At 37.8% G+C, this 23,562-nt stretch overlaps 1 protein-coding gene across 2 annotated transcripts in view; it reads right to left on the reverse strand.

Moving 5' to 3' along the window:
- Positions 1 to 6,925: 6,925 nt before the first annotated feature.
- The window catches only part of LOC117402755 (polypeptide N-acetylgalactosaminyltransferase 2), a 120,695-nt gene continuing 104,058 nt past the window's right edge, over positions 6,926 to 23,562 (reverse strand). For both annotated transcript variants that reach the window (XM_034004192.2, XM_059024348.1), the window contains exons 11-16: positions 22,906 to 23,032; positions 17,341 to 17,433; positions 17,147 to 17,230; positions 12,629 to 12,755; positions 10,658 to 10,777; positions 6,926 to 7,927 (exon numbers count right to left, since the gene is read on the reverse strand). In XM_034004192.2, coding sequence (XP_033860083.1) covers positions 7,772 to 7,927; positions 10,658 to 10,777; positions 12,629 to 12,755; positions 17,147 to 17,230; positions 17,341 to 17,433; positions 22,906 to 23,032 — 707 coding nt within the window. In that variant the 3' untranslated portion in view covers positions 6,926 to 7,771. The remainder of the gene's footprint in view (positions 7,928 to 10,657; positions 10,778 to 12,628; positions 12,756 to 17,146; positions 17,231 to 17,340; positions 17,434 to 22,905; positions 23,033 to 23,562) is intronic.

A 23,562-nucleotide genomic window follows, 5' to 3' on the forward strand; every position in this document is an offset into this window, starting at 1 on the left:
ACAACTCTCTCCTTTGCTTTCTCTGGTCCATGTTCAGTGTGGTGCACACAATGATACCAAACAGCACAGTGACTACTTTTCTCCATTTAAATAGGCTGAATGACTGATTACAAGATTGGAGACATGTGTGATACTAATTAAAGAAACTAATTAGTTTGAAATATCACTATAACCCAATTATTTATTATCTTTTCTAAGGGGTACCAACAAATGTGTCCAGGCCATTTTAGAATATCTTTGTAGAATAAGCAATAATTAATCTCTTTTCACAGCTTCTTTGCTTTATTCTATGACATACCAAAGGCATGCAAGTATACATGATAAAATAGCTTTTAATTTCATCACTTTTCAGGAGGAATGAAGCATTATTTCAATGAGCTGTAAGGGTACCAACAAATTTGAGCACGTCTGTATATACATATATAAATCAGTGGCAGCTGGTGGTCAAAAAAAATGTGGAGGCAGAAAAAAAAGGAGAGGTCTTGGGTTCCCCCTTAAACCACCAGCAGCAGAAGAATCTTATTATTCTATTCTGATTGACAACACCTTTCACATCTTCTTAACGTTTTGCCCCAATTCAAAGCTGTTGAAACCATTTTCTCCACCAGCCAGTAGTCCACCGGAATTTATTCTAATAAACTTAACTGTTACACACTGCCAACGTATGTTTAAAATACAACATTAATATAGCAGTTAGATTTCACAACCACGTCAATTTAACATCATTTGCATAAAATAGTTTGGGGGGAGACAGGACCTACCGAATTCCTGAGCCAGGAATAGCCTTCTGAATGAATAAGAGATAGGCAATCCTGGATGCAGCTGGTTCTCAAGGTCGGATGTGGAAAAAGAGAATAATTATAATTAAACCAGTAATACAGACAAACTCTACTGCAAGCCAGCCCTCTGACGCAAGTGGAACCACTGACGACTTAATCATACCCAGCATCGACTGCAAGACGAAAATGAGTATTACCAGTTCAATTGAAAGAGATTTAACAGAATCTATATGTGGCAATGTAATACATATATAAGCAGAGCGCGAGAGTTATAAAGTGACAGGGTGTGGTCATCGTTGTACTGCAGAAACCAGGGGCAAGTGTAAAAGCAGATTGAAATAATTTCATAGACAGAGTGAAAATAATTGAAGCGATCTACTTAATTGAAATTGGTGCTAGAATAAATATAGAATGAATAAGAACAAATATAATGGGTGTTAAGTTTAGGTGCCGTGGATTCTAATTAAGGGATTGTGACAAAGCGGCTGAGTGGGAACAGGTGCAGGAGTGATGCAGTGCGGTAATTAAACAGACAGAGCCTTGTAATCCAGTTTGGAACAGTGAACTTTATAGTGACATTCCAGAAACTTCTGGGCTCGATGGCAGCAGCTTCCAAGACTCTCCCTTTGTGTCTCCTGCGCATGCGCCCTTCCGCAGGTCTGGTTCACAGTCGGGTTTTTCAGCTCGCGTTGTCTAAAGGCGCTCTCAGTCAGTCACGGGTGTCCTTGACATTCCGACCCATCGAGTTTTGCTTTTGTGGATGAGGAACAAAAAAGTGACAAGAAATAGATATCTACAATTATTTATTTCAGCATTTTTTTTGCAAAACTCCAAAAATGCTAATTAAAAAAGTATTCATTCCCTGACAAGGAAAATGAAATGACTAGCTAGTTGAGACATCTTTAGCAATAATAATCTCTTTTAAACGATTAGGATATTTGTCAATGAGCTTTTGGCATGATTCTTTAGTGATTTTTGACCATTCTTCAACGCAAAATTGTTCCAGTTCATTCAGATTCCAAGGACTTCTCTTGTGCACAGCCTTCTTCAACTCATACCAAAGATTCTCAATTGGATTTAGAACAGAACTTTGACTAAGCCAATCCAGAACCTTTAACCATTCTGAAGTAGATTTTGATGTGTGCTTTGGATCGTTGTTGTGTTAGAATGTCCAGTTGAGCTTTAAACCAATTTTTGTAGTGGAGGGTTTCAGATGATTGGCCAATATCTTTTGGTATATTATGGTATCCATTTTACCATGTATTGGAACTAAATTTCCTGTGCCATTAGAGGAAAAACAGCCCCGCAGAAGGATATTACCATTTCCATACTTGACAGTAGGTATGGTGTTCTTTTCTTTGTACGCCTCACCTGACTTTCTCCAATTGTAACGACTATCAGTGTGACCAAATAGCTCGATTTTTGTTTCATCACTTCCACCTCAGCCACTGACTCATTGTGTGACCCTGAGCAAGTCACTTAACCTCCTTGTGCTCCGTCTTTCGGGTGAGACGTAGTTGTAAGTGACTCTGCAGCTGATGCATAGTTCACACACCCTAGTCTCTGTAAGTCGCCTTGGATAAAGGCGTCTGCTAAATAAACTAATAATAATAATCACTTCACAAAACCTTTTACCAGGACTCATATCCATCATTCAAATGCTGTTTTGCAAACTTTAAGCCATTGTCCTTGTGACATTTTCGTAAGTGGCTTTTTACTTGGCCTGCGACCATTGAGACCTTCACCATGCAATACTCAACCTGTGGTTGAAATGGAAACCCCAGTCCCACTTGCAGCCAACTCACTTTGGCAGTCAATCTCGGATTGTTATTAACTTTCCTCACAATTCTTCTGCTTGTTCTTGGTGACAGAACCTTCTTTCTTCCAGACCGAGGGACAGTAACATGAGTCTTGTACTTCTTGATAATAGAAACAATAGTTGAAATTGGGATACTCAAATGCTTGGAAATCTTCTTGTATCCTTCTGCAGCTTTATGGTAATAAATAATTTCTGCCTAAGGTCTTCAGATAACTCTTTACTTTTTCCCATATTGACTTATTGGTAATGACAGCAATCATCCTATGCCTAACCCTTTTATACTCTCTAAAAATGTTCACCCACAATCCAGCATTTTCTAGACTTTTCTAGAATTTGTTGTGGCAAGACTACCACTACACTATAGTGTACCACTACATTACCAGTGATAAACATGCTAAGTGTCATGCAAACAAGTATGTCCAGAAGATTTCACAACATTGAGTATCAAACATCACTTGCAGAAGCTTTTATTCTGGATTCTCGCTTTAAAAAGCGTGATTTTACTGACGATCGGGCAGTCAGAAATATCACTGCAGCAGCTGGGTGAATGAGTGTTGCCTCTAGTGGTACTACTGAGCCAACAACAGAAACAAGAGATAATGAAACAAACTGCGACACAAACTCAAACAGCAATGTTTTGGAAAGACTTTGATGACTGTGTGTCACATCTTGTTTCATCAAATAATCCCATGTCAGAAGCAATCATTAAAGTAAGATCCTTTCCAGAACAGTACACCCATTAATGTGGTGGAAAGATCATTCTCTGGTATACCAGAGGCTGTCACAAGTCATGAAGACAAAACTGCATGGTGGCCACATCTGTACCACACTGTGAACACATTTTCTCCAAGACAGGTCAGATTATTACTGAAAGAAGGAAGCCCTGCCCTGCCAAAGTGCATCAAATTGTGTTTCTAAATGCAAACCTTGCTTAAAAGAATTGTTGTTACCTGACTCTTCAACAGGGAATGCAAGAGCCGAATTGAAGTTGATCTGTTAGAGGTTTTTTTTTTTTTTTATATGAAGTGTATTGCTATTCTGATTGCTACTAGTCTCCATACCAGTGACTGGAACTGGATTTTAACAATGGGTGCAATTCAGGGTAATCAATAACAGCATTGTGCTTTTGCAACATCTAATTTCTCTAATGAGCTTTTTATGCCAGGGAGCCTGTGAATCCAACTAAAACATAGGCTGGGAAAATTCCCAGTAAACAGGATAAATATGACACCGTTCTGATCAACCAGACTTTGAAAGTAATAAGACTAAAGGGACAAAAAGTTAGTATGCAAAACACACATAGAAGATATTAATAAAAGGTTGTTAAAAACTTTATCGAAACCCCGGACGTCTCGCTAGCTCCTGCGACAGGAAATCTAAATAAACCATATGATATGGTTTAATTAGATTTCCAGAAAGTTTTTGACAAAGTCCCGCATAAAAGATTAATTCTCAAACTGAATGCAGTAGGGATTCAAGGAAATGCATGCACATGGATTAGGGAGTGGTTAACAGGTAGAAAACAGAAAGTACTGATTAGAGGAGAACCCTCAAAATGGAGTGAGGTAACCAGTGGTGTACCACAGGGATCAGTATTAGGTCCTCTGCTATTCCTAATCTACATTAATGATTTAGATTCTGGTATAGTAAGCAAACTTGTTAAATTTGCAGACAACACAAAAATAGGAGGAGTGGCAAACACTGTTGCAGCAGCAAAGGTCATTCAAAATGATCTAGCCAGCATTCCGAACTGGACAGACACATGGCAAATTACATTTAATAGAAAAAAGTGTAAGGTACTGCACGCAGGCAATAAAAATGTGCATTATAAATATCATATGGGAGAAACTGAAATTGAAGGAATCTATCAAAAAGACCTAGGAGTTTATGTTCTCAAATGTCTTCATCTAGACAATGCGGGGAAGCTATAAAAAAAGGCCAACAAGATGCTTGGATATATTGTGAGAAGTGTTGAATTTAAATCAAGGGAAGTAATGTAAAAACTTTACAATGCATTAGTAAGACCTCATCTAGAATATTGTGTTCAGTTCTGATCATCCCTTTACAAAAAGCATATTGCTGCTCTAGAAAGAGTGCAAAGAAGAGCGACCAGAATTATTCCGGGTTTAAAAGGCATGTCGTATGCAGTGGATTGCACAATCACTTCACGTGCAGGTAAAACGTGTACTAGTATTTGGGCACGAGGAGAGCACAAAGCAATTCACGTGCAGACTGCTGAGATTCAATTGAATGATTGATTAGCAATCGTGTCTCGGTACACCTGCATAAGAGAGTCAGTGTTTCAAACACAATGGGTTGGGGTTCGCAGTAGAGAACGGGAGAGGAGAAATAACTAAAATCCAAAGGAATAACAACTGCTACTCGTGCGGGTCCTTGTTTGGGTTCATCCACTGTTCTTTTGTCTGTTTTGGCCAACATTCTGTGTTTTGTTAAATCTTTTTATTTATTATTAAATCAGTGCATTTCATATCCCAGCACTGTTGTCTGTCTGTCTGTCTTCCTGGCCTGACGTCACCACAAAGCCATCTCGTCACACCCTGGTTTTGGAATTAGAGTGTTAATGGTGACTTCTGAGTCGACCCTTACAACACAAGCATAGAAGTGAAACTCTCCCTCAAGTAGCTGGGTGAAAAAATTGTACTGGATTTATGTATGGTAACGCGAAAGGCAGCCTTTTGGCTTAGCCTTGTAGCATTCCAGTCGTTCTGCAATATTGCCCTTGCGACGGCTTTGGTACACTCACCCATATGGTAATGTTTGCATTTCGTACTTAAGAGTACGTTAGTTACCTAAAATAATTTGGTATTCACTGCATTGCTGGCTGTGTGGGTGTCTCTGCACAGGTAACACCAATTTAAATTGATCTTTAAGATTGGTCTGGTGCACCATTAAACTGCAGTTTCTCATGACAACTTGTCTTGTGACTGGCAAATGTTTATGACCGAGCATAAATCATTATCTTGCCTTTCTCTTGATTTTCAAGGTTATGTTTATCTTTGCAAAGCTGTGTCATTTTCTGGCCAGTGACTAATCACAAAAGCTACTTTTTTGTGGTGTGGTGTTTATTTTCTGGATATGGATAAATCAAGTTTGGCAGCCATGTTGTACCAGAGGTCAAGTTGATGCCACATTTTGGTTGGTGTATTTAAATGTAACTAATAAGTCTGAATCTCAAAACGGTATCGACAGTGTACACCATGGAACTTGACAGAGAATCACAGAATACAGCTTTGTACCAGAAAAGACAATGAGCCCTATTCACAAAACATGATGCCATATTTGAAAATATTTTAATATAAAATTATTTTGAAAGTGTTGTCAGGTTTTGTTTAACAATTTAATGAATATCAAAGTTATTTACTTTTAAAAATCGGAGTGATATATTTGTGAATAGGGCCCAGTATATGTGTGAAAGCTGTATCTTTTCCTACTTTCATAGATATTTTTACTCCAGTATATTGCAAATCACCAAATACATTTTTTACGTATATTTGTGAGGCTCCAGCTAGACAAACTTGATGGCTAGAAATAGTGACAGAATTGCTTACTAGGGCAGAGGGATTTAAAAACACTGAAACATATTAAAATCACTGCTTCATGTATAAAGGCATTTATTGAAGTGCCCCCCCCCCCCGGATGGAATTGCACCATATCTATAAAACAATGAACAATTACAAGCTTTGTACAGTAGTCCAACTCGCTATCAACTTGATTTGTTTTATATAAGCTAGTCACTGTTCCACATCATTTTGTTATACCCACCCTCCTGAAAAATGTTTTACATCGACATCAAGCTGTCTGCATTGTTGTAAAATGCTATACTAAACTGTTGTTACAACTAAGATAGGATTAGGCTTGAAAAAACAAGGAAGTTCGATTTTTCTTATACAGTATCATCAACTGGCTCATATACTTTGCACTATAACCTTGCATTTTATACTTTCAAATCTCAAGTAAAAACACATGGACATTTTCAATGTTATAGTGAATAACTTTGGCACTGTTTTACATAAACATTTGTATTATTTTTTTATTTTATTTTTGTTTTATGTGTTCATGTGCTAACTATCATGATATAGAGAGTATTTAAAAATATTAATTTGCAATCACATAATATTCCCTTTTATAGGTAACAAACTAGGGCCACAGTTGCAGCAGTCTGGTACTGAATCCAGAGTGCAAACCTGGCATATGCCACTTAAAGCACTGTTTAACTAGCCAGTGCATACCTATTGGGAAAGATACTGGGAAGTCACTTCCATACTTACAAAACATACAGTCAAAGGACATGAGTATCTAATAAAAATGAAATCAATAGTTAAGATTTTTTTATTATTATTCTAGGTAGTGTTATCAAACCACAACTTCTGTTATGAATATGAAAAAAATGGAATGACAGTACGAAAGACAATGTTGCTTTTTTGTCTTTTGTATATGAATATAAAAAAAAGAAAAAGAAATTCACCCAAAAAGAAAAATAAATCAAATGTTTAAACATTTTGAAGTAACTATAAAAGGGCAAAAGGACAAGTTAAATATTGATTAACATCAGTAGCATCCAGCGCTAAAGCAGGCTCAGCAGCATCAAGTCCTTGCTTTTCCAGCTACTGTTCCATTTTGGTGTGTGAGGCCATTTCATCAGCTTTGTCCATTCTTTCAGACAATGCAAATTATTATTAGAAATAGAAGATAATTTCAGGTGTACATAATAGAAAATATAGCAAGTTCATATACAGCAGGTTGGAAAAGAAATGACATGGCATCTATGCTTTCTTCTGTAAAATGAAGGCGCCTTAGGACAGCTTCTTTGTTGTTTTCTCTTGAATGACAGCACCATGTTCACACACTACATAAATACACTGCTGCTGAGGAGTCTACCGATCTTGAGGGACCCAGGATTGCAATGTCTGTACATTCTATAGGATGAAAATGTAATATCCATAGGGAATGCAGTGAAATAAATACAGAATAAAGATCTTTATTCCACTGGCATCAGATACTCACTACATGTTCTCACTTCCACAACTGGAACAAGATGGAACATTGAGGTATATAGTTGGATGGAGTAGTAATTTTTTCAAATCAAATAATGTCCTCATATCTCTGTCTTTAGTATGTGCTGGATTTTTACTGATTTATTTTCTTCTTTTTTTTACTGCTGTAGATTCAGTGTGAACTTCCACTGCTGAGTCAGTGATGGACTACAGATTTCTACTGTCAGACCACCATTCCTGGCATTTCGACTGTCCAAACAGAGGTTGCTTCCTACATGTCTCAACTTGGAGTTGTTTTCAATCTGCTCCCATTTCTATATAAAAAGAGATACACACAAAACACAATAATTAGGGAAGCAATAGCACACGTATATGTTATCACAGACACATAACAGCTGCATATTATCAATTATCAGTATTTCTAAATTTTCAGAATTGCTAGATAAACAGCTAATAGGATGTTGTTAGGGTGCACAGATGTTGTTTATTAATACACTGGGTTGCGTTTAGAGTAAAGAATGAATGGTTCAGAAGGGTAAATTCAGTTGTATTGTTTTTTTATTCATATTTCAAGGTCCACCTGGGATTTGCTGACAGACCACAAGAGGTCCCCAAACCACAGGTTGGGAACCTCAGAATTAGAAGCAAGACTCTTCCAAAGCCACAAGGCAATTCATATGAAGATCTACAAGAATATCTACTTCCCAGGTTTTCCTATTTCATATACCCCTCTATACTGTATGTTTTCCATCTGTAACTTTCATCTGTAACACAATTCAACATTCTGAGATAAAAGTGTAAGAAAGTCAATTTGACAAACACTTTGGCAAACACCTTCATCAGTGTTATGATTTGATTAGTTGTGGTGGTATTTCATATCATAAGAAAATTATGAAACTAGAAAACACTAGGTTATTATCATAACCCTGGTTCCTTGAAATAGAAATGTATCCATTACCAAATGGGATAGATCTCTTATAGCCCGAATGATCTCAGCACTTATATCAAAGCTGCTCTTTAAGAGCCCTGTCTGCATCAGGAGATAAACACGACTGTCACATAAGGGTCAGCGTCATTTTCTCTTCAGGTCTGCTGCATTGGAGTGAATGCAGCAATCTTGAAGGGTAATGGTTACATTTCCATTTCAGGGAACCATAGTTATGATAATAACGTTCCCTTTCAAGTACGAAATTATTATTATTATTATTTTATTTCTTAGCAAATGCCCTTATCCAGGGTGACTTACAATTGTTACAAGACATCACATTATTTTTTACACATTATTCTTACATACAATTACCCATTTATACAGTTGGGTTTTTACTGGAGCAATCTAGGTAAAGTACCTTGCTCAAGGGTACAGCATAAGTGTCCCCCACCTGGGATTGAACCCACGACCCTCCGGTCAGGAGTCCAGAGCCCCAACCACTACTCCACACTATGTAATGGGATACAATACCCAAGCCGTCACAAGTGAAGGACTTGCAGCACCGGCAGATGTGCTAAAAAGGAAGATAAACTGCCTTTAGCATTCTAGCCGAGGACCAATAAGGGTCCATGGCATATGTATATACTGCAAGGTTACACTGAGTAACCTCAGCATTTAACACCAAAAGTCCAATTAAGGCGTGTGGCTAACTACCCCAGGACTTAAGTGGAACCTGGGTTGAAAGATTCTGTGGTCACCACCTCTCTCCTCGAGACACTGCCCAAGCACAGGTGAGCTGGTTGTTTCCACCACGAGAGAGCTTCCAAACAGTGACGGGAGACAGTGAGCAGGTGGTGCCAGTCCACGACAGGGTTAAGGACCCTGTGGTTGAACCAGGCTTGGAGAGGGTGAAGGGGTGAACCTGAGATGCTGCTGTCATCAGGCCCCGAAGCCTCTGGAAGGTCAGTACCCTTACTGCTGCATTGGGATGAAAAAACTCCAAGCAGACAGTTAGCCTCTGGATCCTGTCGTCCGACAAAGTGGCTATCATGTGTACGAAATCGAGGCTTATGCCGAGATAAACAACCCTTTGAGAGGGTGTCAACTGACTACTGAGTGGTTCACTGTGAAGCCTAGCTGTTGGGTGGTGTCTGGTGACCAGTCCCGTGTGCAACACTGCCTGTGCTGGTGACTCAGCACATATTAGCCAGTCGTCCAGGTAATTGAGCACTCTGATGTATTCAATGAATACTGAATATTGAATACATCAGAGAACACAAAAAACATTCCTGCACAATGCAGTGGCACACTCAGTCTGATTACACACAATGCAGTGTTTCCTGCATCCTTGCACGATCCACGCTGCGTACGTGCCTAATCACGTGAGACGTGATCAAATTCAAATTCAAAAACAGCTTTATCCTGCCATTGCACTTGATCAAGTACCGTATTACAAGTAGTCAGTTTGCCCCAAAATGATTCTTATAAGTGGGTTGCTTGATTCTTACAAGCAGAGTATTTTACATTGGTTAGTATAGGAATGATTTTGTCCCAGTGGTTTTGATCACTATATGCGGTTGATTCTTATAAACAGTGATTCTTAAACGAAGTGCACTGTTTTAGTATTTAATGAATTAATTCAAGATAAGTATGGTAGACATATTCTTTGAGTTGCAACATAGAGTTCCTGGGATGTCCTGTTCCAATGTCTGGAGTTTGTGGAAGTGCACATATATGTTGTGGTCTGTATTACATATTGCCAATCATTTGGAGTAGTGGTTGGGGCTCTGGACTCTTGACCGGAGGGTCGTGGGTTCGGTCCCAGGTGGGGGACACTGCTGCTGTACCCTTGAGCAAGGTACTTTACCTAGATTGCTCCAGTAAAAAAAAACACAACTGTATAAATGGGTAATTGTATGTAAAAATAATGTGATATCTTGTAACAATTGTAAGTCGCCCTGGATAAGGGCGTCTACTAAGAAATTAATAATAATAATAATAATAATAATAATAATATTAATAATAATAATAATAATATTAATAATAATAATAATAATAATAATAATAATAAACAGAGAAAATGTGAATTTGTATGCATGCTTAAAGTTGAACTCACCTGTCTGCTGTCATTCTCTCTACATCCTTGCAGTTTTAATCGAGAACCGGAGGCTCTGTCTACAACAGTCAAGCACAGGTCCATGTGTTTAACTGACTTATCTTTAGTCAACGCCCATTCCTGAAAGGAAATGGATAAAAAATATTTTTTAAATATAAAACGATTTAGCTGCACTATAAATACATAATGTATTATATAGCATGCTTAGAAGATGTTTTCATTTAACAGTATGTGAAAAATGTCGATAACAAATTAGATTTTGCAATCACAATAAACCTACATTAACCTGGACTGGTACTCAAACTAGGGAAAAACATTTAGAAAATGTTGTACATTCCCTCAGGTTCCCCAGACAGGCTTTTCTTTACTGGCTCATTTCACAGGTTATCAATGAACAGAAAAAGCAGACATGACAGATGTTCCAAATGTATACCAGTGTTGAACATTTTAACTCCTAAAAACATCACTGCCGAACAGTGACATGATGGGACTGGAGCAACCAGCTCACCAACAACTGTGGCCTTGTTGTGAAGGAAACGGGACAGAAGTGGCCGCTGTTAAGTCACAAATGTACACTTTTTTTTTTTATAAATGTAGTCGGTGCCAATTATTTTTTATTATTTTTTCCCAATTTAGAATGGCCAATTATTTTTTAGGCTCAGCTCACCGCTACCACCCCTGCGCTGACTCAGGAGGGCGAAGACGAACACACGCTGTCCTCCGAAGCGTGTGCCGTCAGCCGACCGCTTTTTTTCACACTGCAGGCACACCATGCAGCCAGCCAAGAGCTACAGCGTCGGAGGACAACGCAGCTCTCGGGCAGCTTACAGGAAAGCTCGCAGGCGCCCGGCCAGACTACAGGGGTCGCTGGTGCGCGGCGAGCCGAGGACCTAACCCTCCCCCCCCCCGGGTGACGCTCGGCTAATTGTGCGCCGACCCTGGGAGCTCCCGTCCACGGTCGGCTGTGGAATAGCCTGGACTCGAACCGGCGACGTTCAGGCTATAGAGCGCATCCTGCATTCCACGCGGAACGCCTTTACCGGATGCGCCACTCAGGATCCCACAAATGTACACTTTTAAGAGTTATTTCAAACAAATATTTGAATGCGTGGGACGTGATAATTGGTTACTTTAATTAAAGGGGGGGGGGGCTACTAAATGGCATAAATACTGTAATACATATCTACATATAGTTATTACCTATTTTCTATTATGGCATTTAATCACTTCCCTGAGGATACTTCATGTGGATAAAGTTAGCAATTTCTTGAATCTTAACACATTTTTAACTCTTTTTTCTAACGCAGTGGTGTGTTTGAGGCATGCCTTGCTAGGACTATGATGGATTGAATAGTGCCATAAAGTACTGTTTGTGCTGCCAATTGTGTGTCCTCAGGCTCTGAATGTTGTAAACATGCATCCTCTGTAAACAACACATGTTTCTGATTTCACTAGCTCTCACATGACAAATTACTACACTAAGCATGACTATATGGTGCGATTGTACATTGTGGTGAATGAGAGATGCTGTTTTTTTGTTGTTATTAAGCCCCTCTGAAATGCTTTGATTTATTCTTAAATTATTAAATGAAATTATTTATTGACCAAAGACAAATCAGAAAGAGTAATAACAAAAATGTATTAAATATTACAGCTGCTGGAAATGCTGCTGACTGCAGCGTGGGCAAGCTGTCCACATGAAGGAAACATGGTGGACATTCATTATAGAAAAGTAATACAATTAAAGAGGATGGCTAAAATATACATAATTGACTACTGTATTTAATTTCGAGCCTTTTATAATATAGGAGGGCATTATTATATGAAAACCTAAGCAGCTGAAGTTTCCCCTTTCATGTTTCAGGCAACACTGCATCTTTATATGAATACATTTGTTTTACAACTTAAAAATAAAATAATTATATATATTTTTTTAATTCATAAACAATTTGCTTGTGAACAGCACCGTACCTGGTTTCCGCCAGCGTTGTGGCACTCATAGACCCCTACAACACCATCTGCAAAATGGCCCATGGTGTCCAAACAGTTACTGCCTTGCTGCAAAGCCCCAAAGGCTATGTCTCGTTGGTCAGGCACCCTATTTCACATATTAAATAGAACATTTAGCAAAAGAATGTATGAAGATAATTAAAACAACAAATGCCTCGGGGACTGTTAATGGAATAGATACAGCTTAATCAAACCCAATATAATCATGGAACAGACACACAGTATCAGTATGCTACCTAAGGGTTAGGCCTGTCATTTTTTATGTTTATTTTCTGGTTGTGCTCAAAATACCTAACACTTTAGAGTAACATTTTTGATCACTGCTAAGGCTCTTTATGATTCACTAACTGAGGAAAGGCTTGTGTTAGATGTGATTGGCACAGACTTCTCTCCTGTTGGCTAGCTTGGATTTCTCCACCTCAGCCCACTCAGGTCAGTGGGTCAGAAGCAAAGATTACATTGAAAGTTAATCACTTTAGTTCAAAAGTTCAACACATTGAGTTGGCGCACAAAACAAAAAAAAAAATACTGACATTATTTCTGCAAGTTGGAAAACATTGTGGACCTGCCTACTAATGAGGTAGAAACATCCTGATTAAGCGAAGCACTCATAAATATACTGCTGGAATAAACGTATGATCTGGAACACCATACATGTTAATCCATCAATATAAACATTTTGTCAAACAAATAGTATTCCTGGTTATGAGACTAGTTTATTTTAAATGTAATGCTTCTCAAGTGTATGTGGATACAGTGTGAGAAACAAACTAGTACTGTATTATAATTCCACTGTCTATTGTTCCATAACTGGCAGAAAACCAGAACAGCTTTGGGAATGATTTCTTTTCAGACAAATGACAAACATAGGCAAATACAGGATAATGGGAGGGTAAAAGTCCTTACAGATTATCTGGTTGTGGGACAGAAATAAAACATGAACTATACTAGAATTAACTCCAGGCCTTTATAAGGCCTTATGAAAAGATTTTATTATTATTATTTATTTCTTAGCAGACGCCCTTATCCAGGGCGACTTACAATTGTTACAAGATATCACGTTATTTTTACATACAATTACCCATTTATACAGTTGGGTTTTTACTGGAGCAATCTAGGTAAAGTACCTTGCTCAAGGGTACAACAGCAGTGTCCCCGACCGGGGATTGAACCCATGACCCCCTGGTCAAGAGTCCAGAGCCCTAACCACTACTCCACACTGCTACAGAATATCTTCTAGATTTAATTTCTTACATGTTTGTTTAATATCATATTATGGGTTTTCTATAGCAATGTCTACTGTAAAGTAGTTTATGTTATACTTACCAACAACTCTAGCAAAAATATTTTGTGCCACTAGTCTTAGAAAAGCTCATTTTGTGAAGAGTGGATGAGAAATATATATGTATAGCCTTATGCACTGAATCCAATAGGTGTGTCCATCATTAATTATGGGCTTTCCTCCAAATCACCTAAAAATAAATCAGGAAGCTGTCCTCTTGCTACTGTATTTTCTTTTTTGTCTTTTGCTTGCACATTTAGTTAGCATGATGAATAATGATTAAGTAGAAACAAGAACAGATAATTACACAGACATAATAAAATATTAAACAGGCCAACAATTAATTACGAACATTTAGATAAAACAAAAGTAGCTCATGAAAGAATTCCAACCTGTTGCTAAATTATATGGAGTTTGAAAGAAGCACATGAAATAGAAAACATGTATTTTAATTTTAAAATGGATATCTTGTACTACACTTCTGTTTGTGTCTGTTACGGTTTCACTTCCTGGGTCATTTCATTGCACCTCTGGTGTCCAAGCATGTTTCTGGCTGCAAAGAGTGTCAGTCAATTGGGGATGAAGCTGGTTGCATTGAAGGGGTAGGAACAATGCAAACAGAGACTTCTTTACTTTAAATGGAAATACATGTTTGCTGTTATGTGTTTCTTTTAAAACTGCACAGTTGAGATTTGTATAGCAAAACATAAGTGCATGATTTGTGGAATTATTTTGTTTGCAACAAATACTTGAAGGGATTACTATATTTTTGAATTCATAAACTGTAAAACAGACAGAACTGAAGAACAGTTTTCCAAAGCGCACTCAGTCCACTTGCACCAATTGTCAGGTAATGGAGAGAAAAAAAACAAAAAAAAAACACACACACACACACACACACACACACACACACACATCTGTCTTATTTCCCAAAACATTCATCCAGTGAAACATATTCACATCAGTCAGATAAATAAGAAGTCTAACACTCAATAACATTTTTTGTAATGGTACAGAAATATAAGCACCCACAAATTCTTGGCTTCTCAAAATGTTCAGTCCAGGACTTCGTGCCTTTTGCAAAACTACACAAACACATACATACATGTGTATATATGTATGCAGTAAGGCCCGACAGGCCATCCGTATACATCGAATATACGGACGCCTCAGGGTGATGTCTGAAAAATGGCTTGGAGATGAGCTTTATTTTTTTTCTATCCATCACTGCATCACCAAAAGTACTGTAGGCATTGGGGAAAAATTACAGTGGAGGAAATGTAACACAACACATAGAAATCAGAAAGGATATGTACTTGATTTATTGAAAGATATGCAACAGGTTGTCAACTTCACAGTTAGCTCAGTAAACAGAACAAACTACTACGTTATTGAAAGAGTTCTTTTAAAAAAAAAAAAATAGTGTTTGTGGTTTTGACAGTAGGCTATAAAACTTCAAATCATATTTTGAAGTTAGGAGGGTGGAAAAATGTGTGCTTTTGAAGTTAAATCGATTGTTTGATGCATTGGTAGGCGATACAGTAACCCTTCACTGTACTAAAATCTATAAAATCAGATGAGACCCTTTGAATACTACAGGAGGGGGTATTTGACTGGGTCCAAGTGGAGACTACTCTACTGACTAGTGATTATACGAAGTTATTAAGAAAAAGGTTTTAGTTCTGCTGCAGTGTTGTTGAAGAAGTGAGGGGACGTATCCCCAGAGTAAATTACGCCTATGCATGCAGGCATGAGAGCTAAAATTCCTATTCCCCAGTATTGAAAATGACTATTGTGACTTCCATTCCAGATTCTGCAAACCCCATGTATTGAACATGTTTTAAAGTCAGTATTAAAAAAGTGCAGTACAAGTGAACAATAAAAATAAAATAATTAAAAATTACTACTGAATTGCAGAGCCCTACAGTATAATTAAGTCGTTATATATGGGAAGAATACACTACTGTTTAGATCATTTAAAATATACCCTACTAAGCTTTTTGGTGCCAGGCCTACGCGTCTTCAATTACAGTACATGCATTCTAGATCCCACCACCAAAAACATCTGTTACTGAGAAAGATATAGAAAGTGCAGACTTGGATGGACATGGAGAGGTTATCACACCCTAGAAAGGGTGGTCTGCCCATGGTTAGGTTTGAGGCATATGACATTTCATTTTGCCATTGCTTTAGCTTTCCCTTCTCTGTGGATAACGTGTCACCAAAACAATGGGGCAAACACAATGATGAGCAATTTGCATAGTCTGGCTTGAGAATAAAATCCGTACCACTGGCAATTCTTAAACTAAGAGGCGGTAACTCAAAATATGATACACAAATAATAGTTTACAATTGGGAGGCCAGCAGCTGCAAGACACAAGTTCGGTCATGCACTGCCATTTGGAACCCAGTGCACTGATCTGAACTTTATGTCCCACCATTCCAAATATTCAAAACACACTGCCAAAGGCATATCTGGACAGGAGACAAGCATATGAACACTGCAAGCGAGTAACCAGCCTACCCAGGGAATCAAATTCAATACCATCATGGAGGTGCAGGATTATATGGATTAGCTATAAAGAAAAGCAGTACAAGTTTTGCAGCGGTCTGGGAGGCCTTGCGGTTATGTTAATAAAATAGTAAGCATAAACTATATGAAAACATGAATACCAAAAAATATTTTATACTGTACAAGGGATCCACATACATCATTTTTCATATTATAATCTAAAACAAAAAGCCACCACTTGTCTCTCTGCAAATTTTGGAAGCTTGTATTTAAGACTATAGATAACACTAATACTATTTACAGTGAGATGTATTAACAACCACATGTTAAAAGGATTCCTGTATATCGAGTTACTCTAAAAAAAGTAAACCTGTTTTGCTTTTCTAAAGCTATTACAGAGAGCCACCAGAACTGCCTTTGCATGCAGTTTTGTAGAGCAACAATAAGATCTAGCAGTAATGGGTTGCTATAATTTAATTGAATGTGATCAATGGAGGACATGGTTTACTGGACTCATTGTTAGCATACAATGAGCTAATCTGCTACATTAGCTTCCAAGTATAAAATAACACCTTTTTGTTTTTCTTTTTTTAATTTGAGGCACATTTCATTTACTACCTTGTGATATGTTATAGCTCCTTTTGGGATATCACTGGAAAATGCATGCATAAGAAACAGCACCCACCTAAGTTCCGGGTAGACGTTTTCCAGATACCACTTAAAAGGTTTGCAGCCAAGTCTCTTTTTCATTTCTAGCCTGCTCTGGATGCTGGAGGGTAAAAAGAAATAAAAGTCATTGTTCAAATCGGTTTCTTTTGAAATGAGCTTCAGACAAAACACTTGGAAAAGAATCCTGATAGCAACCACAGTGACACTTACTTCCCATAAGGGACGTTTCGAGCTGATGGCACTGCTGCATAGTAGAAATTTTTAAATTCATCCATCCAAACCTCTGCTGCCCTGCGGGTGTTCCTTAAGAAAGAAAAAAAAACTGTGATTAGACTGTGACTTAATACAAAGCGATTCACAGAATAGGCTGTTTTTCAGTCACGTTTGACAGATGAACAATGCACGATTTACGAGGGCCAGATAATGCATTTAGGAGTTAGATACTTGGAGCCATACTACTCTGAATTTGAATCCTAACACAATCATTCTGACCTTAGCAAAGTCACTTTAAAATCTTTAAAAATGGGTTTTTAAAAGAACAGGATAAAAACAGGATTCTACATAAATACAATTTGTGACCCATGGCTGAAGTGAAAGTTCAAGTCAGGACAGTCTACTTGTACATTTGCATAATAATGAGTTCTTGCAGCAGGTGAAACCATTTAGCTGAGAAAGACATTGCTCTAGATTTACACCTTTACCAAAAGTATGAGATTATCTTCTTACACGTGAGACTGGTTTGGACTATTGATACTCCTTTTATTTACATAAAGGTACAAATTTCACTCTGATGCAATATGTCTTTCAAAGTGTAAACTCGATCATATATATATATATATATATATATATATATATATATATATATATATATATATATATATATATATATTTATTAACTAGATAATATAAACATTTAAAAAAATACAATGTTAATTATACTTCTGGAATAGTTTGCATTTCTTTATTCTAATTTAGAGAGCTACAGTGGTAGTTCTAAAAATATGTTGAAATATGCCGTGCTACTCTCCGCTTAAATCAATGTGATATGCAGTTTAGTTAACCTGCCCTGCATCTTCTTCACACTAGAGGGTACTATCTGACAAGAAACTGGTTTGTTACAGATTACTACTGAATTGCAGTGTTTCGCACACTCATCCTCTCGAACGCTTAGATGGAGTTATGTTGTTTTTTTACTGTACTGTACGATTGCAGTAACAGCTCTAATATGCCAAAGCCTATGGTATAATCAAGAAGTTAAGCAATACCTTAGCTGAAGAGAAGGATAAACGCAGCATGCTATAGCCCTGCCGAAAATAGTTATGGTGATATTATATAATAAACCACAGAGGCTGTCAGTGGGTGCTCTGGGGCTAGAGCTGCAAAGGAAAAAATAGGGGATGAGGAGCATCCACTAGGAATTTTAACATAAGTTGAACAACAGATTAGCTAAAACGTTGCCCAATAGTAAAAAAAAAAAAAAAAAAAAAAAAGGCGTTGTTAAAATGAGTATGCACATAAATATCCCACTTCTCATCTGAGGTTTCACTTTCTGTGTGTATTTATGCAACCTACAGTAGTTGTAAATACACGTTCATCATTTATTTTCACTTACAGTGCAGCTGTGTCCATGTTTAAGACCGAGAAGTAATGAATGGGTTTCTTAACTTCGCATTTCCCAAGGGTGACAAAAGTCGACAAGGTACAGTAATTATATGTTGTGTATTATTTTGTTATCTAGTTTAACTATTGTATGACATTTGTTTTGCTGGGTATACAGAACTAGCGTTGACCCCACCCCGCAATGTATTGTTCCTAGAATTATTTTTGTAGCGTACTGAACCAGATGGCACAAAAACTCCCGGTTTCCTCATCTAAATTGTTTCAGGAAATGTGGAAAACCACACGCATGTATTTTGCAAATATAATACAATGTATTTTTAATACAATTGTACTTTTCATGACAAGCATGTGAGGCGATTTTATCTTCTCCTAGTAATTAAACAATAAGATGCTGTCACTTTTCATTTTTTTTTAAAATTGTAAATTAGAAAGATATCAATGGCAGTAATAGTATTTATTTCCTGTGCTAAAAATATTTTTTATTCAAATATCAAAATTAAATCAGCACTCATTTCTTGGTCGATTTCCTTGAAATGTTACCCATTGCCGTGTAATATGTAGTTCCCAGAGAAAATGTCAGTTTCTGAAAGAATAGTGTAAACAGTGCTTAATTCATGACAGGGCTTGATGAGGTGCAGCCCAGATACCCCAGGGCTTGCCGGGGCTTAAGGTGGGCCATAAGAGAGATATGCCTTGACGGGTCTGTAGCTGGAGAATATACCCAGACTAAAAAATAAACGTGAAGTCTCTGAAATTACTGTACACCGTGTGTATCAACTCATCACTTGCTTTAGCTACTGTACATGTAGGCTCCATCTAGATTTGTTTCTTACACTTTTCCTTAAAACCAAAGTGATTTATCAAATGTATTTTTAAAAACAGAGAACTAGCAAGTTCGCTAAAATAAAAGTTTAATATGTTATAAAATGTTAAGCTACCCACAAAGATAATATTTTACACATGTGTACTGCATAACATATTGGCCATTTATTTAGGATAGCCTAATTTAATATAATGGGACAAACACACAATTTATAATAAGGTGATAAGCAGACAAACTAGTAAGCCACTGTGTTAGTTTCTCACAAACAGAACACTACTGTACCTGTAAACTGTTTTTTATGTGAAATGTACATAAAGTGTAGTGTACAGGTAAGTGAAGGAGTCATTAAAAAGATTTGATCAAATCTTTTTAATGAAAGTGAAAATTCACTTTCTGATGCAAGTGGGTGGAAGCAATAAATAAATTCCCTTTTAAAAATAACAGAAATATTTTGCATGCTTTGTGACAACTCCCCTTCCCATCAAACACCATACCCCTCCCCGCCGAAGTGTGAATCGCTGCTTGATTAAGCATCACAAAGCAGCATACCCAGTTCCCAACAACGTGACATCACTTTGGTTTTAAAGAAATTATACAGTAGGTAACATTAAAAATAAGGACTGGCTATTTTCAGTCCCAAAATACCTTAAGGATGGTTTTCCAAGAGTTGTCAGACTATTTTTGATTCATCAAAACCTTTCATGTTTCCGACTGCCGTGCGACATCAATTCATTCAAAAAAGCGACTATTTTTCACTCTCTGAAAAATGGCTTCTGCCACACTTTTGCCCTATTTGCATACTGTACATTAACTACAACAATTGGAAACATTAGGTTATTATCGTTGGAGTGAACGCAGTGACCTTGAAGGTTAATGGTTACATTTCTATATCAGGGAACTAGGGTTATGATAATAACCTAACGTTCCCTTTCAAGTATGAAATGTAATCACTGCCAAATGGGATACAATACCCAAACTGTCACAAGTGAAGGACTTGCAGCACCGGCAGACGTGCTAAAAACGAAGATAAACTGCCTTGAGGACCGATAAGGGTCCATGACGTATAGTCCACAGTACAGTGAGGGAGATCCCTCATGCAGTGTATATGCTGCAAGGTTACATTGAGTTACCTCAGCATTTAACACCAGAAAGCCACACACCTCTTTGGACAACTACCCCAGGACTTAAAGTGGAACATAATACAAATGTGTTAAAAAGCAGAACGAGTGGCTGCTCTTAACACTCTGGTCCCAAAACCAGGGTTCTGTTGATCTACGACCTTCAGTCGGTAGAACCTGGTAAAAAGTACGAGGCGTGGCCCATACTGCAGCATTGCAAATGTCTGCAACCTGGAATAACGTCCAAGAGGTTGCATGGCCTCCTGTGGAGTGACCAGTGACATTTTCTGGTGGGGGCAGGTTGACAATGACAATGGGGGCAATCCTGACTGTCTACAATCCACTGCGACAGCTGATGTTTAGACAGGGCTTGTCCCTGGAACTTAGACGTGAAGCAAATAAACAATTGCTTGGACTGCCGGCAACTATGGGTGTGGTCAACATAATACGCCAGTGCCGTAACTGGACAGAGCATATGGAGCTTTCTCTCCCTGTCAAGACTGGAAAGGAGGTGCATGGAAGGCCTCCAGTTCCACTGACTGACTGATATGGAAAGCAGACATGCTTTTAGAGAAAAGCAGGATTAGTGCAGAGCATAACATTAGTTCTGGCCTCCGCAAAAAATCAAACAGGCTTTCGCCGTTGAGAATGCTTGCATTTCACTTACCCGCTTGGTGCAGGTAATAGCAAGCAGTAAAGCTGTCTCTAAGAACAGGAATTATACCTCTGCTGAATGAAGGGGCTTGAATGGCGGTCTTGCAAGTGTGTCCAGCACTACATTGAGCTACCAGCGAGGGACAAGGTCAGCGGTACCGCGTGGTGTCTCGTTTATTTAACCAGGAAATTTACCCATTGAGACTGTCACCATAAATTTACTAGGGGCAATAATTTAAGAAATTACAAATACAACCAGCACAATAAAACGTGCACTTCAAGCTTGATCAGCAGCATACAGAGATCAGAAAACAGAATACGATTGTGGACTGAAATAAATTAGTTTTTTAAAATAAAATTATAAATATGTAGCTACAGTAAGCATTTCTAGGAAATGAATTGTTCATTGTGAAGAGAACATCAAAAAAACTTTCATCATATCCAAAAACTAACTAACTAACTAACTAACTAGAAAAATTGCTAGGCTTTACATGACGCGCAAAAAAAAAAGCTACCTACTGCTACTTTTTTTTTTTTTTTTTTTTAAAACAACCTTATATTATCATACTTAGCTTGATTCATGGGCTTGCAGCGATCCTGAATTTTTGTTGAAACAGGTGGGTTTAATTTGTTGTTTTATTGTTATTGTCTGTAGCAGAAGAGCTGCTAGAGTACTTTGAGAAGTGAAGGCGTGTTCAGCACACAGCAGACTAAGATGTACTCGTGTGTGATACCGTGTGCAATACTGGAACTCACTTTAACAGTAGACAAGTAAGCGTCCTTCTCTCCAATGAGCCATCAGAACATTTCAGAAAAAAATTTAAAAAACTCCCATTCATTTTTATTGCTTTGCTCCATTACGCAGTTCAGTGACTAACTTTCTATTTAAACAATACCTGCACTCAGACACTCAATACAATGTTGCCGGAAAGGTTCAAGACAGAGAAGTACGATTAACATGCTTTAAAATAATTAAATCTCCCAAACAGCCCTAATTTTTATACTGAACTGCAATGTATTCAGTAAAGTCAGTGTGAATTGTGCAAACTGTCGCTAAATTAATTTAATTTACTTAACTGTTACCAAAAGCACACACCTGCCTGCGAGATCTGCACAACACCAGGGACACAGGGCTGAACCAAATCACCCACATAATTTGGGCCTGTAACACCGTACATGGGAGAAACTGGAAGCCAATGCAGCCGGGACAAAATCTGAGTTTTGTATTGTCCATCCAAGTGCAGATTTCCTGATAAGCTGCGGTTTTCCCAACTTGTGGAGGCCAGCCAAAAGAGATTTACAATAATAATTCCATGATCTAATAAAGGCTTGGACAAGGGTATATGCAGTTTGAATATTTCTGAGATGAACATAGGACAACACCCTCCATACAAAGTTAATGTGGTACGAAACTTCTGAAATATACATAAAATGTATTCTCACTTTTGTGGTGGAAGGGGGTAGGAGGTATGGTAGTAGTTGTGTTTACAAGGACAAGATACCAGTTATACTGATACCAGTTAGAGCGTCCCCTTCAACAGGATCTTAACTTTTACTAACCTGGCAAATACTGTCCCACTGCCTCCTGGGAAGGTGTAAGGATGTTGTTTGCGGAACACATGGCCTACCCGGCTACAAGGAATGATTTCCAGACTTCCGCCACATTGCCATACACGAAACGAGATTTCTGCAACAGACAAACCGATAGCAGACTTGCTTTACATATCCCAGAATAAATTCATTGTAATCATAAAACCTAGCAAAAAAAAAAAAAAAAAAAAAAAAAAAAAAAAAACACACAAACAAACAAACAAACAAACAAACAAACAAAACCACTACTTCCTGTAGCTACTGTAGCTGTTTATTGCTAGTTCTTAACTGTTTGTATTCCTCCCAGAAATTGTGTCTATCCTTGCTTTGTTATTAGGCTAGCCTGAGACTACCAATTCATTAAAAGATTTTAGGTGAAATAAAATCTTTTAATGAATTATTAAAAATATTACTGAACTAGACACCTTCACTAGCATGTTAAAAATCATTTGAGACTGCCTGTGAAGGTATCTTGTACCAATTGGGCCAAATTGTGAAGCTGAGAACATCAACCAATTTCACTCTGGCTTACAGAGTTTAAATGCCAGTGTAGTTGCCACTCCAGCTCCTAGACCCCAATTCTGCTACATCTTGCATGACTACTAGCCTTTTAAAAAAATGTAAGAG

The sequence above is a fragment of the Acipenser ruthenus genome, chromosome 5, assembly GCF_902713425.1.
Source record: "Acipenser ruthenus chromosome 5, fAciRut3.2 maternal haplotype, whole genome shotgun sequence".
Lineage (NCBI taxonomy): Eukaryota > Metazoa > Chordata > Actinopteri > Acipenseriformes > Acipenseridae > Acipenser > Acipenser ruthenus.